Here is a 13,784-nt window from a genome sequence, read left to right as displayed (position 1 = left end):
TTCCAACCTAGCAGCTGAAGCAGAGGGGCGGGGCTGGAGTGTGAAGGTGTGGCCAGTGGAGGTCGGCTGTAGAGGCTTTGTAGCCAGATCCACCACAAAGTTCCTGAAAGAAGTAGGGATCAGAGGGCAGGCCCAAAGGAAGCTAATCAAAGAACTTGCCACTGTAGCTGAGCGGAGCAGTCACTGGTTGTGGCTGAAACGCAAAGAGGCAACTTGGGCTTCCAAATGACCGCCAGGTGCCCCCCCGCGTCCTGACCTGATCCTCTGGTCCAAATCCTGTCGACGTGTCTTCATCGTTGAGCTGACCGTTCCATGGGAGGATGCCATCGATGAGGCATTTGAAAGGAAGCAACTGCGATATTCCAACCTAGCAGCTGAGGCAGAGGGGCGGGGCTGGAGTGTGAAGGTGTGGCCAGTGGAGGTCGGCTGTAGAGGCTTTGTAGCCAGAACCACCACAAAGTTCCTGAAAGAAGTAGGGATCAGAGGGCAGGCCCAAAGGAAGCTAGTCAAAGAACTTGCCACTGTAGCTGAGTGGAGCAGTCACTGGTTGTGGCTGAAACGCAAAGAGGCAACTTGGGCTTCCAAATGACCGCCAGGTGCCCCCCCGCGTCCTGACCTGATCCTCTGGTCCAAATCCTGCCGACGTGTCTTCATCGTTGAGCTGACCGTTCCATGGGAGGATGCCATCGATGAGGCATTTGAAAGGAAGCAACTGCGATATTCCAACCTAGCAGCTGAGGCAGAGGGGCGGGGCTGGAGTGTGAAGGTGTGGCCAGTGGAGGTCGGCTGTAGAGGCTTTGTAGCCAGAACCACCACAAAGTTCCTGAAAGAAGTAGGGATCAGAGGGCAGGCCCAAAGGAAGCTAGTCAAAGAACTTGCCACTGTAGCTGAGTGGAGCAGTCACTGGTTGTGGCTGAAACGCAAAGAGGCAACTTGGGCTTCCAAATGACCGCCAGGTGCCCCCCCATATGCTGCACGCCCGGGTCTGATCAGCCTGGGATGGGCCAACCTTGGCAGAGGGTGTCTTGTTGTAAGTGGCTGAAACACCCAATGACATTCAGGGCAAACAGCTGAAGATGTGGCGTGGTGGTGGCACCTTGTGATCATTGATCCCATCTCATCTAAGAGGGCACCTCCAACAATTGATTTGCTGATTATTTGGGATTTTAACAGCTAGTCCTATTAAGAAGTTAGTAAGTTTAGTGCATCCTCATAAAACACACATTTTAAACATTTTGACGTATACACTGTAAGTCCATAAAAAACACAAAACAAATTCAGTTTTTCCCTGTTCATTTCAATAGAGGCCCTCGAGGGGGCGTTACATACATGATGTCATCAAAGTCCAGTTTTCTGAGAGGTTTATGTTTCTGAGCATTTATCAGCAGCAGATAAAATCCGGCTCAATTATGACTTCATTTCTCTGGGCATATGGCACAAAAAACAAAGCACAAAACAATATTTTCATAAATCTTTACTCATTTAGAATAGTCAGCTCATTTGACATTTTATTTACTAGTGATACACACTTTAAAATCAGTGATTTTGTAATATACCAAAAATTATCCCATCTTAAAAAGTCATAACAATGAAGGCAGTGTTTAAACAAAAGATGTGCTCTCTGCGTTGTGATTGACTCCTCCCACTCAGGATACAAACTCACAACTTCCGGCATGGGAGGTGGACACTCTGACCAGTTGGCTAAAACCCGGTTTCTGGCCTGAGTCTCCATAGAATCCTTTAGCTGTTGGGGGAGTGAGGCTCATTGACTACCATATGCACAGTGTCATCTGCTGGCCTCCGTCACAGATATACAAAATAAATCATTCATAAATTGCAAGTGAGGTGACAGTTTGAAATAATCATGGCATTGATCTTTCAGAACTGGACCCGCCCACTCCTAATGACCCTCAGTGATAAATTACAGACCTGCTGTTGGTTTTTTTGGAATGTGGTGACCTCATGTAGACCTCGGTGTCAGTGAAGATCAGGATTCTTATGTTTGTCAGTCTCACGTGTAATGAAGAAGTCGGGCTCTCAGAGTTGACCTTTGCACCAGCTTACTGGTTTGTTCAAAATGCTTTTGCTTTCTGTTCTCCAGGACTCGATGACAGGATCCAAATTCAAGGTAATGTTCCTTCGTTCTTGGTTTATGTCACCCGTATTCACACAGTTTCCTTAATAACGTGGAATAATGAGTGTGACAGGTTTACTGAAGTTGTCTGGGTGTGTATTAAAGGTGCAGTTGTTTTCTGAGCCGGACTTTGAGGGGCAGCTGCTGGTTTTGGAGGACAGTACAGCAGCTTTGGGTGATGACTTCATGCTCAGATCCTGCAAGGTCCTGGCTGGCAGGTAGGTCTGAATTAAGTGTCAATCAAAACTGCTGTAAAATGTCACAACAAACCTTTCAGCCACATCAACACCAGCCCACATTCTAAACCTTTGACCTCTGTGCCAGTAAACCACCTAACTTTAAGGGCCCTATCTTCCATCTAGTGTAAAGCAGGTCACAATGAGACATTTCTGATCAGTGCAGTTGTCGTTTTCATGCCCAGCGCCCACGTTCTTTAAATACTGATGACAGTCTACGTGCAGTCATGTGGGTATGTTGGTTGTGCAGTGTTGCTATTGTGAGGCAGCAGAAAGTGATTATGCTGGTCTAAACTTGAGCGCAGAATTTCTCTATTTATATGGCTTGATATTTAGATTAACCGTACATGGGGGGGTTACGATGTATGCGCACTCAACAGAACTGAATTTAAAACAACAATAAAGAAAATGAACGTAAACACTTCTGAAATAATACAAAACCACTTCACAGCTTCACCTCAGACAGTTTTGATGCTGCTATCAGCTCACACGCGTTAAGACGATACATCACCTCAGCAGAAAACCTCTCAATTAAGTCTGCTGGCTGAATAAGAAAATGCTGTTAAAGAGAATGGCGGATCTGGTTACTGTAATTCATGTTACGCCCAAAACACAGCCCAGGCTTCAGGGACTGCTAACCTGCACGTCGTTCATTTGTCCTTACTCTGCCATAAGTTGACTACCTCGTTATGTCTTGATTGGCTGAGAACAAATGAAAACTACGATTAGGGGTCTGTGAAGACCGGAAATGGGCACTACTATATAGATTGGATTAGATACGTATAACTTTATTGATCCCTTGGAAGACTCCCTCAGGGAAATTGAGGTTCCAGCACGCAGGGTAAGAAGCACACAGAGTATCAAAATTGAAAGTAAAAAAGAAAAACAGTTTGAAATATAAATACACAATATAAATACTAGACATACTGATCAATACTGGTTTACTGGCTACCAGTCTCTGTCTTCCTGTTCTCCTCCCCCTGAGTGAAGATTTGTACAGTTTTGTCTAAATACAAACTCTTTGCACCATACCTGCACCTCACTGTGCACTGACAGTACACACTGCGTAAAGAGCATAGTGGAGAAGGACACGCCCATGCACCTGCACCATGTGCTTCAGGCTGTGTACTATAGATTGTGGAGATAGGGCTCACAGTCACCTCACGAGATCTGCAGCATTCCAACCAATCCAGTCCCAGCAAATACAGTTGAAAGGATCCATGATGGAAGCAAAATTTAGACTGATAATGGAAGGTGAAACAATCCTCTGACCCAAGTCCCACCCACTCTACCAGGTTTCATGAAATTCAGTCTGAAGGTTTTTGAGTGAAACACAATGAAACATAAGAGACACAGCAAGATCTGTGGTGGACGTCACGATCCTCTGACTTTGTGAAACTGCTCCACATTTTATTTAGAAAATCAGCCAGTAACAAACAGGGTGTGCATGTGTGTGCATGTGTGTGCATGTGTGTGTGTGTGTGTGTGTGTGTGTGTGTGTGTGTGTGTGTGTGTGTGTGTGTGTGTGTGTGTGTGTGTGTGTGTGTGTGTGTCAGCTGGGCAGCCTACGAGGGAGTCCAGTTTACAGATAACATGTATGTGCTGGAGGAGGGCGAATACCCCAACATGGAGGCCATGGGTTTCCTGTCCTCAGACTCTACTATCCGCTCCATGCAGACCACTGGACATGTGAGAACTCTCAGACAAAGGGAGCTCAATAAATTATTTTATTTAATCTTACTGATACAGTTCACAATGTTTTACTGTTGTTGTTGTTGTTGACCAAAGAATCTTAATCTGGATCAAAATGTGACTGGATTGTCCATCTTGTCATTTTGTTTAGGAGTTGTCTTTGCCCTCCATCGTCCTGTTCAGCAAGGTGGGCTGCAGAGGTCGCAGAATGGTGCTGACAAAAGGAGCTGTCAGCCTGCAGCAGGCTGGCCTGGATGCACAAATACGCTCCCTTGTGGTGGAAGGAGGAATGTAGGTCAACATCTTTACATTCTTACCGTTCATGTCCACAGCTGCTGTTTGTAATGTAACATCTGCAGGAAACACTTCAGACATGGTGCAGCTTCATGCTGTCATTTCATTCACTTTAAATAAAGCCCTGTTCTCAATTTAGACTTTTATAATTGTGACAAAGCTGCATGTGAATCTCACTCTTGCCCACTAATGCACCAGACTTGCACCATGTGATGTGCAAAGCCAACCACAGGATGCCCTCAGCGCACACATAATATACCTTTATCACAGTCGTGGTGCTTCCAAAAAAAAAAAAACCTTCTGGTGATGTTACAGCACATATGACAATATTACGAATTCATGGAAACCAAAGTTTTAAAACATCTTGAAAATCCCACCATGGAAAAAACAGTTTCATGGAACAATGACAGAATATGCTGGTTCATCACAGATCCCTCAGACAGCACTGCATCAAGAACAGACATTCATCAATAACTGATATAACCACATGGGCAAGGGATTTCTCTGGGAAACCTTTGTCAAGAACTTCAGTATGGAGTTACATTCGCAAATGACACTTAAAACTGTACTGTGGAAAAAAGAAGCCTCAACCTGGTCCAGAAGTGGTGTTCAACGTCTCTGTTTGGAGGCTTCTCGGTTGGACCATCACGCCGCAGAAATATGTAATATGGTCAGATTGATCGGTATTGCAGTTCTTTTTTGGAGGAAATTGATGCCATGTGCTCTGGACTAAAGACAGAATGACCATCCAGACTGTCATTCGCAACAAGTCCAAAAGCCAGACTCTGTCATGTTTTGAGGTTGTGTCAGTGTTTATGTGGTGCTTTACGTACTAAAGCTAAAGATCAATCTTTTGAAACTACGCTAAGATGGAGAAGTGATGCAGGAGACACGCTGACCTATCAGACGCACGGACAGCTGTGGTGGAAGCAAACGAGGGGAACGCACGCCCATACGTGTGGTCCCCTCGTTTATGTTGTCTGTAATCCAAACATAAAACGGCTCAGACGACACACCACCACAAAAGACCGCCTGTTTTACACTGCCTAAATGAATTTAAACGAGACACAAAATAAAGTTAATTAATTTTTATGGAAATGCAGTGATTTATTTACATCATGTGTGTCAACATCGAAAACATTGTGAATCATAATTATTGAAGGAAAATAATTCATTTCTGATTAATGTTTTTTCTGATTAATTTTCTGATTGTACAATAGAAAGTTGTTGTGGGGACATTTAATCAGGAACAATAATAAGAATGTGTCATGGATATAAAGAGAAAACAGTTTTTCTCTAAGCATCTGCTGTGTTGCTAAAACATCAAGCACATTCTGAAACAGCCCCATTTTATAACTTTAACGTGTTGTTAAAAACAGTAAAAAGCCACCGTGAAGGAGCTCTGCTAACACGTTGTATCATGCATTTGTCTTTTGATTAATGAACTTGTTGTCTCCAGGTGGGTGATGTATGAGGACAGTAACTACCGCGGCCGACAGCTGCTTCTGCAGCCCAGTGAAGTGGGTGATTGGTGCGAGTTCAGCAGCTGGCAGCGAATAGGCTCCCTGCGTCCGTTATTCCAGGTACACAAGAGGAGGGACGTCAGAAAGTATGAACCAACAGAAACAAAGAGTCCTGTCCTGACAATAGCAAAACTCCACTTTGCCGTCTGCGGCATCAAAGGGGTTACATGTCGTCTCTTAATCAGAGGTGGACATTCACATCTTCAATGAGAAGATGTCCCATCACGTATTTGTTCCTTCTCACTGCTAAACCAGCTGATTTTGCTCTTCAGGCAGGTCGATGAGCAAATCAGTGAACTCAGCTGTTTTAGGTGTGCAGTTAGAAGCAGCACATGGTGCAATTGTTACTCACTGAAGACGAGGTTTCCACCTCTGCTTTTCATTAATCATGGGTGTGTTTTGAATGTAACATGACACTCTGTCCATGTAGGAAATAAGATGTTTTCTACCAGAAAGATGCATCTGTGTGAAAATCAGCAAAGCGTTTACAGGAGTATCAGTCATCCACCAGAGGTTCCTGAGGTGAAGCAGTCGAGTGCTTCCTTCCTGCAACACCTCCTTCTGCTCCTTCTCTGTTCACCCGATCTCCTCCCTCCTGGACAGTCCTGTGGCACATCCTGTCTTTGTACTTGTCATGAACCCAGTGTCGCTGGCCTAACGGTCCCCCTAAAAATCGTTCCCCTGATGACACGGTTCATGGATTAACACCTCGTTTCTATTTCAAACTGCACTACAGTCATCATCTATCTCAGATTTCTTTCCACATAAATTCAGCATTTATTTCATCATAAAAGGCGGCGGAAGCGATCAGAGCGCCACAGCTAAACGAGCTGCTAACTGATGCGTTCGCTGCGCGTCGGTCATTTCAAAGAATCACCGAATTTCGTTGAATTTCTGCTTAAAACAGCCTTGTTTCTGCTTAAAACTGAATTTAGAATGATTTAAGAGGTTTTACCTTAATCATCGGATGGTTAATAATCCCATTAATGCATTTGATTGCTTTGGATGAAGAGACTCCATCTCAGACGTGCTGCTGTGATCCGAAACAATGCATGCGCAGAAGCAAAAGGTGGACTGATTTTTAGGGGCGGACCGTTCGGCCTGCAACACCGGCTACGTAAGGCGTGTCTGAATACAGTGCAATATAAATAGCAGGAAAACTCTAAACTCAATCTTAGACCAGGTTTTTGGTGTGACAGCTTTATGCCAACTGCTGATAGCAGTGACCACACCTCATTTTAAGACCAACATGCCCATAGGCACTGAAGGATTTTAAGTGTTCTGTGCAGGGTTTTGGAAAAGGGTTTGATTTTGTTTGGTCGGTCATGTCTTGTTCTCACAGAGGCAGATGTACTTCTGTCTGCGGAGCACGGAGACGGGCAGCGTGATGACACTGACTGGAACACTGGACGACATCAAGCTGATGAGGGTTCAGGCCCTGGAGGAGACGGGAGCAGTTGAGCAAATCTGGCTGTATCGGGACGGGCGGCTTACCTGCAAGGTACACTGTTAAAGTTTTCACACTGAACCACTAAAGTACTTCTATGAAGCACTGAGGTCAGCTAAACTATGCCCCCACCCTCATACCTGGACGTCCACAATGACTCGGAAGTGTCACATCTTTCATAAACACTGTGCAGGTGTTCTGTGTGATGAAATCTATAGTTATGAATGTTTTAAATGTAAGGAGCCTGTCCAGTTAAATTATGACATCATAATGAAATGCACAACCATCTCCACGTGTGCTCATCACATTCACGGAAAAAAAAGCTCTTTGTGTCACTCCACCATGACGATGTAACAAGAAGACCCTAACCCTAACCCTGTGCAAAGGTTCTCCAGTCATGTCCACAAGCTTCCTTCACGAGTCTGCTGCATCTACAGTCAATGTGTTTTTTTCACTGAACAATTTTTTTAAGGACTTTGCATATTTATACTGACTTCTGTTCTATGCACTGACTTTCTACTGTGGTGTCTGTATTTTGAATGCCTTCTTTTCTAAAGTATTCTTTCATTCATAAGAGATAACACCTCACAAGTCAATGTAGACAACATCAATTCCCAGAGTACACCTGTCAAAAAAAAAAAAATATATATATATATATATACATACATGTATAAAGTTGCACCTTGGACCTTTTCTTCTGTATGTGGAACTCAGTTTTTAAAATAGAATGCAAAATGATGAACCACACTCTACTTTTTCTGGGTCAGGCTCAAAACTTCTCAATCACCCCTCATACATGCTGGATCAATTCAATTTATTTTTTTGTATAGTGCCACAATTCACAACAAAGCTGCCTCAAAGTGCTTCACACGAGTAACGTCTAACCTTACCAACCCCCTGAGCAAGCATACAGGCGACGTTGGTCAGAAAAAAACTCCCTCTGGTGATAATGAGGAAAAAACCTCAAGCAGACCAGACACAGAGGGGTGATCCACTACTTAGGCCATTCTAACAGTTACAAAGTTTTTATAGTTTGTACAAGAAGAAACAGAAGAGCAACAAAAACACAGTCTTTGATTGAAACTAGAGTCCACCTTGGGTCTCTAATTCTTAGGCATCCATGTCCAGCACTGGTAGGCTGCAGGGTAAGACCTCTGGGCAGTGGTGCAACAGATGTGGCTTCATGGAGTCAGTCCGGTGCCCTGAGGTGCAGAGCCAGGATCCGTCACTGGTGTTGTCAGTGCCTCGGTCAGAGAGAAAAAGAGCAAAATCAGTTGGCCAGAAATAACTGCACCTGAGACATTAATTCACCAGCAGTAAAACAATAGGGAAGCCAAGAGATTACAAAAATGGCCGTCGGCAGCTAACCCTGTGTTTCACTAACAGACCCATAATTTAGATATAGCAAGGCTGAGACCTGTTCTGCTGCTAATAATATGAATTAACAGGAGAGGAAGCATAGTTCCATGCTACACAAGTATGCTAGCCATAGGAGAGGGAGAATAGATGCATCTTTAGTTGGGACTTGAATGTCTGTATGGATTCTGACTGTTATCTATGCAGGAAGATCATTCCACAAGACAGGCGCAAGATAAGAGAAGGCTCTTTGGCCTGCCAACCTTTTTTTAACCTTATGGCCCGGTCACACGGCATAACTGAACAAAGGGAAAGAAAAAAAAAGTCACAAATTGTTGAGAAAAGGTGGACAGGCGAGCTTTATGACCAAATAGCCTGCGAATGAAGAGCACAAAAGGGACGAAAGAGGAACTAAATGAAACCAAAGCTAACGTTGATCTCGACGCTTTAAACGAAATGTGCCTGGAGCCACTGCTGGAGCAGTGTGTGTCTGCATCTCTGTGTTCCAGGACTTGGTGCTGGGATGGAGCTCATAGTGCCTGAGTCCTGGAGAAACTGCAAACAGAAGCGCGTGATCCAACCCACTGAATTCTGCCTTCTAGAACAGCTCTTTATCTGATCATCTGAATCATCTAGCTGTTACCACATGTACATAAGGGCTGGATTGTCATTCCTACACTCATATTGTTATATTTAATAGAAAATATTAAGCGCATGCAGGAGCTGCTGCCGCCGCTGCATTCAAGTACCGTCGGAAATTACACAACTTTTTTGTTGTTTCAAATTCAGCAGTTGCTTGTGGTGAAATAATTAATTGTATCCACATAAAAGATTAATTGTGGCCTATATATAGAGGAATGGTCTATTTGAAGAGTTTCAGTCAGGTTTTAGAATTCATCATAGTAAAGACATAAAAACATGGATGACTTCTAATTTCCTGCTTTTAAACTCAGATAAAACTGAAGTTATTGTACTTGGCCCCACAAATCTTAGAAACATGGTGTCTAACCAGATCCTTACTCTGGATGGCATTAGCCTGACCTCTAGTAATACTGTGAGAAATCTTGGAGTAATTTTTCTATCAGGATATGTCCTTCAATGCGCATATTAAGCAAATATGTGGGACTGCTTTTTTGCATTTGCGCAATATCTCTAAAATTAGAAAGGTCTTGTCTCAGAGTGATGCTGAAAAACTAATTCATGCATTTATTTCCTCTAGGCTGGACTATTGTAATTCATTATTATCAGGTTGTCCTAAAAGTTCCCTGAAAAGCCTTCAGTTAATTCAAAATGCTGCAGCTAGAGTACTGACGGGGACTAGAAGGAGAGAGCATATTTCACCCATATTGACCTCTCTTCATTGGCTTCCTGTTAATTCTAGAATAGAATTTAAAATTCTTCTTCTTATAAGGTTTTGAATAATCAGGTCCCATCTTATCTTAGGGATCTCATAGTACCATATCACCTCAATAGAGCGCTTCGCTCTCAGACTGCAGGCTTACTTGTAGTTCCTAGGGTTTGTAAGAGTAGAATGGGAGGCAGAGCCTTCAGCTTTCAGGCTCCTCTCCAGTGGAACCAGCTCCCAGTTCAGATCAGGGAGACAGACACCCTCTCTACTTTTAAGATTAGGCTTAAAACTTTCCTTTTTGCTAAAGCTTATAGTTAGGGCTGGATCAGGTGACCCTGAACCATCCCTTAGTTATGCTGCTATAGACCTAGACTGCTGGGGGGTTCCCATGATGCACTGAGTGTTTCTTTCTCTTTTTGCTCTGTATGCACCACTCAGCATTTAATCATTAGTGATTGATCTCTGCTCCCCTCCACAGCATGTCTTTTTCCTGGTTCTCTCCCTCAGCCCCAACCAGTCCCAGCAGAAGACTGCCCCTCCCTGAGCCTGGTTCTGCTGGAGGTTTCTTCCTGTTAAAAGGGAGTTTTTCCTTCCCACTGTCGCCAAGTGCTTGCTCACAGGGGGTCGTTTTGACCGTTGGGGTTTTTCCGTAATTATTGTATGGCTTTGCCTTACAATATAAAGCGCCTTGTGGCAACCGTTTGTTGTGATTTGGCGCTATATAAATAAAATTGATTTGATTTGATTTGATATATAAGGTGCCTGAGCCCATTGAAGCTGACCTCCCACCCAGATAAAAAAAAATCCAAGCAAACAGGCTGAGTTTGCCCTGTAATTCCTGACAGTACATGAACGCGGCAACGCTCACAAACCGGCTTCTGTACTGTATGAAAACATTCAGCTGGTCGAATGAAGTCAGACTAAACACTAATGTTGTAAAAACTAAGCAAACGATAGAAAACAAAACACCAAGAATGACAGCAAAATGAAATATGGACGAATTGAGGTTTACGTTGCCCTTCGTTCAAGTTTTTCAACAGTCTAAAAATCCTGACCAAGCGACCGCTGCAGGAACGAAGCTGCGCGAAGGTTAAACGATACCAACGAAAGTCAACGAAAGTTCAGATTTCTTGTTTTGTTTTGGACTTCGTTGCCCTTCGTTAAGTGCTGTGTGACCGGGCCTTTAGGGACACTAAGTAGTCCTGCGCACAGAGCACAGAGAAACGGGCCATGTGGCCAAAACATTATAGCTGACGCTCCCTGACAATGTCAGTGATACTCCTCATCTTATTCCTCCCAAAGTGTCCGCTCATTTGACACAGTCATTCCAGAGGTACCCAAGAATCTTCTGTAGAGACCAAGTACCAAAGATATCCAGTAATCACCTGACATCAGGAAATCATCCTCCGAAAGCCGATACATATTTGGGCTGCAGCAAACAATGAAACCAGTCTGAATGTTTTTGTTTTTTCCCCTTGTCCTTTGTGTCCCATCTCCAGCTGGTGGAGGACTGCTGTCTGGAGCCCACAGGAAGTGTGCTGATGGCAGGCGGTCGGCTCTGTGTTTCCCCAGAGAGAGACAAGGACAACCAGCTGTGGGACATCACCCCAGACGGCCTAGTGCGCTGCCACTTCAAACCGGATCTGGTCCTGGAGGTCAAAGGTGAACTGGCTTTACCTTCATTTGTTATTGTTTATTGTGGGTTAATTAACGATAGACACCGGCGTGAAGGGTTGACATCTTCTTGTTGAAGTGACTGATGGCACTTTGAATCTTTTTTGCAGGTGGTCATCAGTACGATAAGAACCAGGTGATCCTCAACACCTTTGACAAGAGAAAACTGAGCCAGAGATGGACCGTAGAGATTCTGTGATGGGTGCAACCCTCTGGAGAAGCTCTGCTGTGGGGCTGAGCCCTGTCATGCTGGACCGTTATCGAGCCTGTTGTGAACATTTCATGGATCAGAAACCGAATGTTTGTCCAGACTTTGAGAAAGTGTCCTTTCACACAGCTCCTGTGGTCTCTTTTGTTCTGAGTGAGCTGCAGCCACTTTTCGCCTCTGCTCACATACCAAAAGGTCCATGCACCCGTGGCCATGTTTTGAGTGGATTTAGTGAGACTGCTCTCTGTCCGTGCTGCAGGCACGACTTTCCTTCATGGTACTTTGTGTGTTCACTCAGAATAATAAATGTGAATACTTTGTGTATCATAGCAGCGATATGATGCCTCTCATGCTTTTATAGACCAAAGATGTTTTTACTGCACTTCAAAGCAAACTTGTTAAATTTGCGTATCTTTCTACAACTGTTGCAACACTAACTTTGTGCCTGAATAGTAGTTGTACATAAGGTTTGAGGTGTCTAGGTTTAAATTTAGATTCATTTCAAAGCACAGTGATATTGACTGCTGTTCTAAATATGATTATGTTCAGGAGAAAGCTGTTACATGTCAGATTAAAATGTGATTGTTGTGAATGTGTCGTAGCACTGACCCACAACAGGGGGCGCAAAGGAACGGACAATGAGTAAGCCAAAAAGTAACAATTTAATGTTGTATAATACACAACTAAATTCACAGAATTTGCACAGTCAATTAACACCAGGTGACGTGTGGGCAGGCTCGAAGATAGAAGACCCCCGACGAGAGAGAAGCCGCGTCCCACACGGCTTCCACCACCAACGGTCTGAAGAACACGAGCCGCCAAGTCCCGAGTCCCCAGGTAGCCTCTGTCTTCGGCTGTTGACCCTGGTACTGCTGGCAGAAAGCAGAGATAAGATGTATGAGTGTGAGTCCGCACACTCAGTAATCCACAGTCCAAACACAGTTAGGAGGGAGCACCTCCACCTCCAATCACACACACTCGTGCAGCTCCTGGTCAACCACTTATCTGGGTTGGGGTGTGAGGCGAAGCCGTCGCTGTCACACCAAACGCCAATCCTCCAGATAAGGCAACACTCCAGGAAAACGGCTGCAATAGAAGTTCAGGTTATTACACACAAAGTGTCTGTCAGCAGAGAAATTACCTTTCCAATGGTAGTCGATTTCTCGGCGAGGAGGTGGAGTTGCAGTCCGGCCTTTATGGTGATGATGATGAGTGACAGCTGGTGCGATGAGTGACAGCTGTCACTTCTTCTGGGTCTGGTGCCCTCTCGTGCTTGGAGCCCGCACTCCAAGCAGGGCGCCCTCTGGTGGTGGTGGGCCAGCAGTACCTCCTCTTCAGCGGCCCACACATAACAGCTTTCTTTTCTTTGATTGCATCCACTGGCCATCAAAGGAGGCTCTGTTGTGATCAATGTTATTGACAGTATGTCGTGCCAAATCACGACATTAGGGTCCCTGCACACATTAACACGAAAATGGGCAAAAGAAGCAGAAACCGGCCGAAAATCTGCAAACAAAAAATGAAATGGGGACGCGCGAAACATTCCACCTGCTGTTGGGAGGGATGCACGGTTGGACAGGCGTGCACGATACCACGGCAACAGTTTCATGCACGCTCCTGTTCACGCGCACAAACACAGTGTGAGCACGTGGGAATTTGCGTGCACAGCAGCGGAGGAAAATTTTTTTTCAAAACACCACAATTTATAATACTTAATTCCTGTTATAAAGAGCGGAGTTGGCCTCTGCCTAGACGTACACCAGGAATGAATGAAATGATGTGGTTTACTGTTCTCCCTTTTATGGTTTACATGAATTACCTGGTGCACTCATCTCATGAAGACATCAGCCGGGCTCTCGTCTCATGAACATA

At 44.5% G+C, this 13,784-nt stretch overlaps 1 protein-coding gene across 1 annotated transcript in view; it reads left to right on the top strand.

Annotated features, from left to right (window-relative positions):
* Positions 1 to 12,499, top strand: part of LOC117501189 (titin homolog) — a 148,121-nt gene extending 135,622 nt beyond the window's left edge. Inside the window, exons 18-25 of the mRNA XM_034160037.1 lie at positions 2,102 to 2,128; positions 2,240 to 2,352; positions 3,927 to 4,059; positions 4,214 to 4,353; positions 5,816 to 5,939; positions 7,222 to 7,380; positions 11,530 to 11,692; positions 11,815 to 12,499. Coding sequence (XP_034015928.1) covers positions 2,102 to 2,128; positions 2,240 to 2,352; positions 3,927 to 4,059; positions 4,214 to 4,353; positions 5,816 to 5,939; positions 7,222 to 7,380; positions 11,530 to 11,692; positions 11,815 to 11,903 — 948 coding nt within the window. The 3' untranslated portion in view covers positions 11,904 to 12,499. The remainder of the gene's footprint in view (positions 1 to 2,101; positions 2,129 to 2,239; positions 2,353 to 3,926; positions 4,060 to 4,213; positions 4,354 to 5,815; positions 5,940 to 7,221; positions 7,381 to 11,529; positions 11,693 to 11,814) is intronic.
* Positions 12,500 to 13,784: the final 1,285 nt, after the last annotated feature.

This window comes from Thalassophryne amazonica, chromosome 19, assembly GCF_902500255.1.
Source record: "Thalassophryne amazonica chromosome 19, fThaAma1.1, whole genome shotgun sequence".
NCBI lineage: Eukaryota > Metazoa > Chordata > Actinopteri > Batrachoidiformes > Batrachoididae > Thalassophryne > Thalassophryne amazonica.
This window is presented reverse-complemented; position numbering and strand designations above follow the sequence as displayed.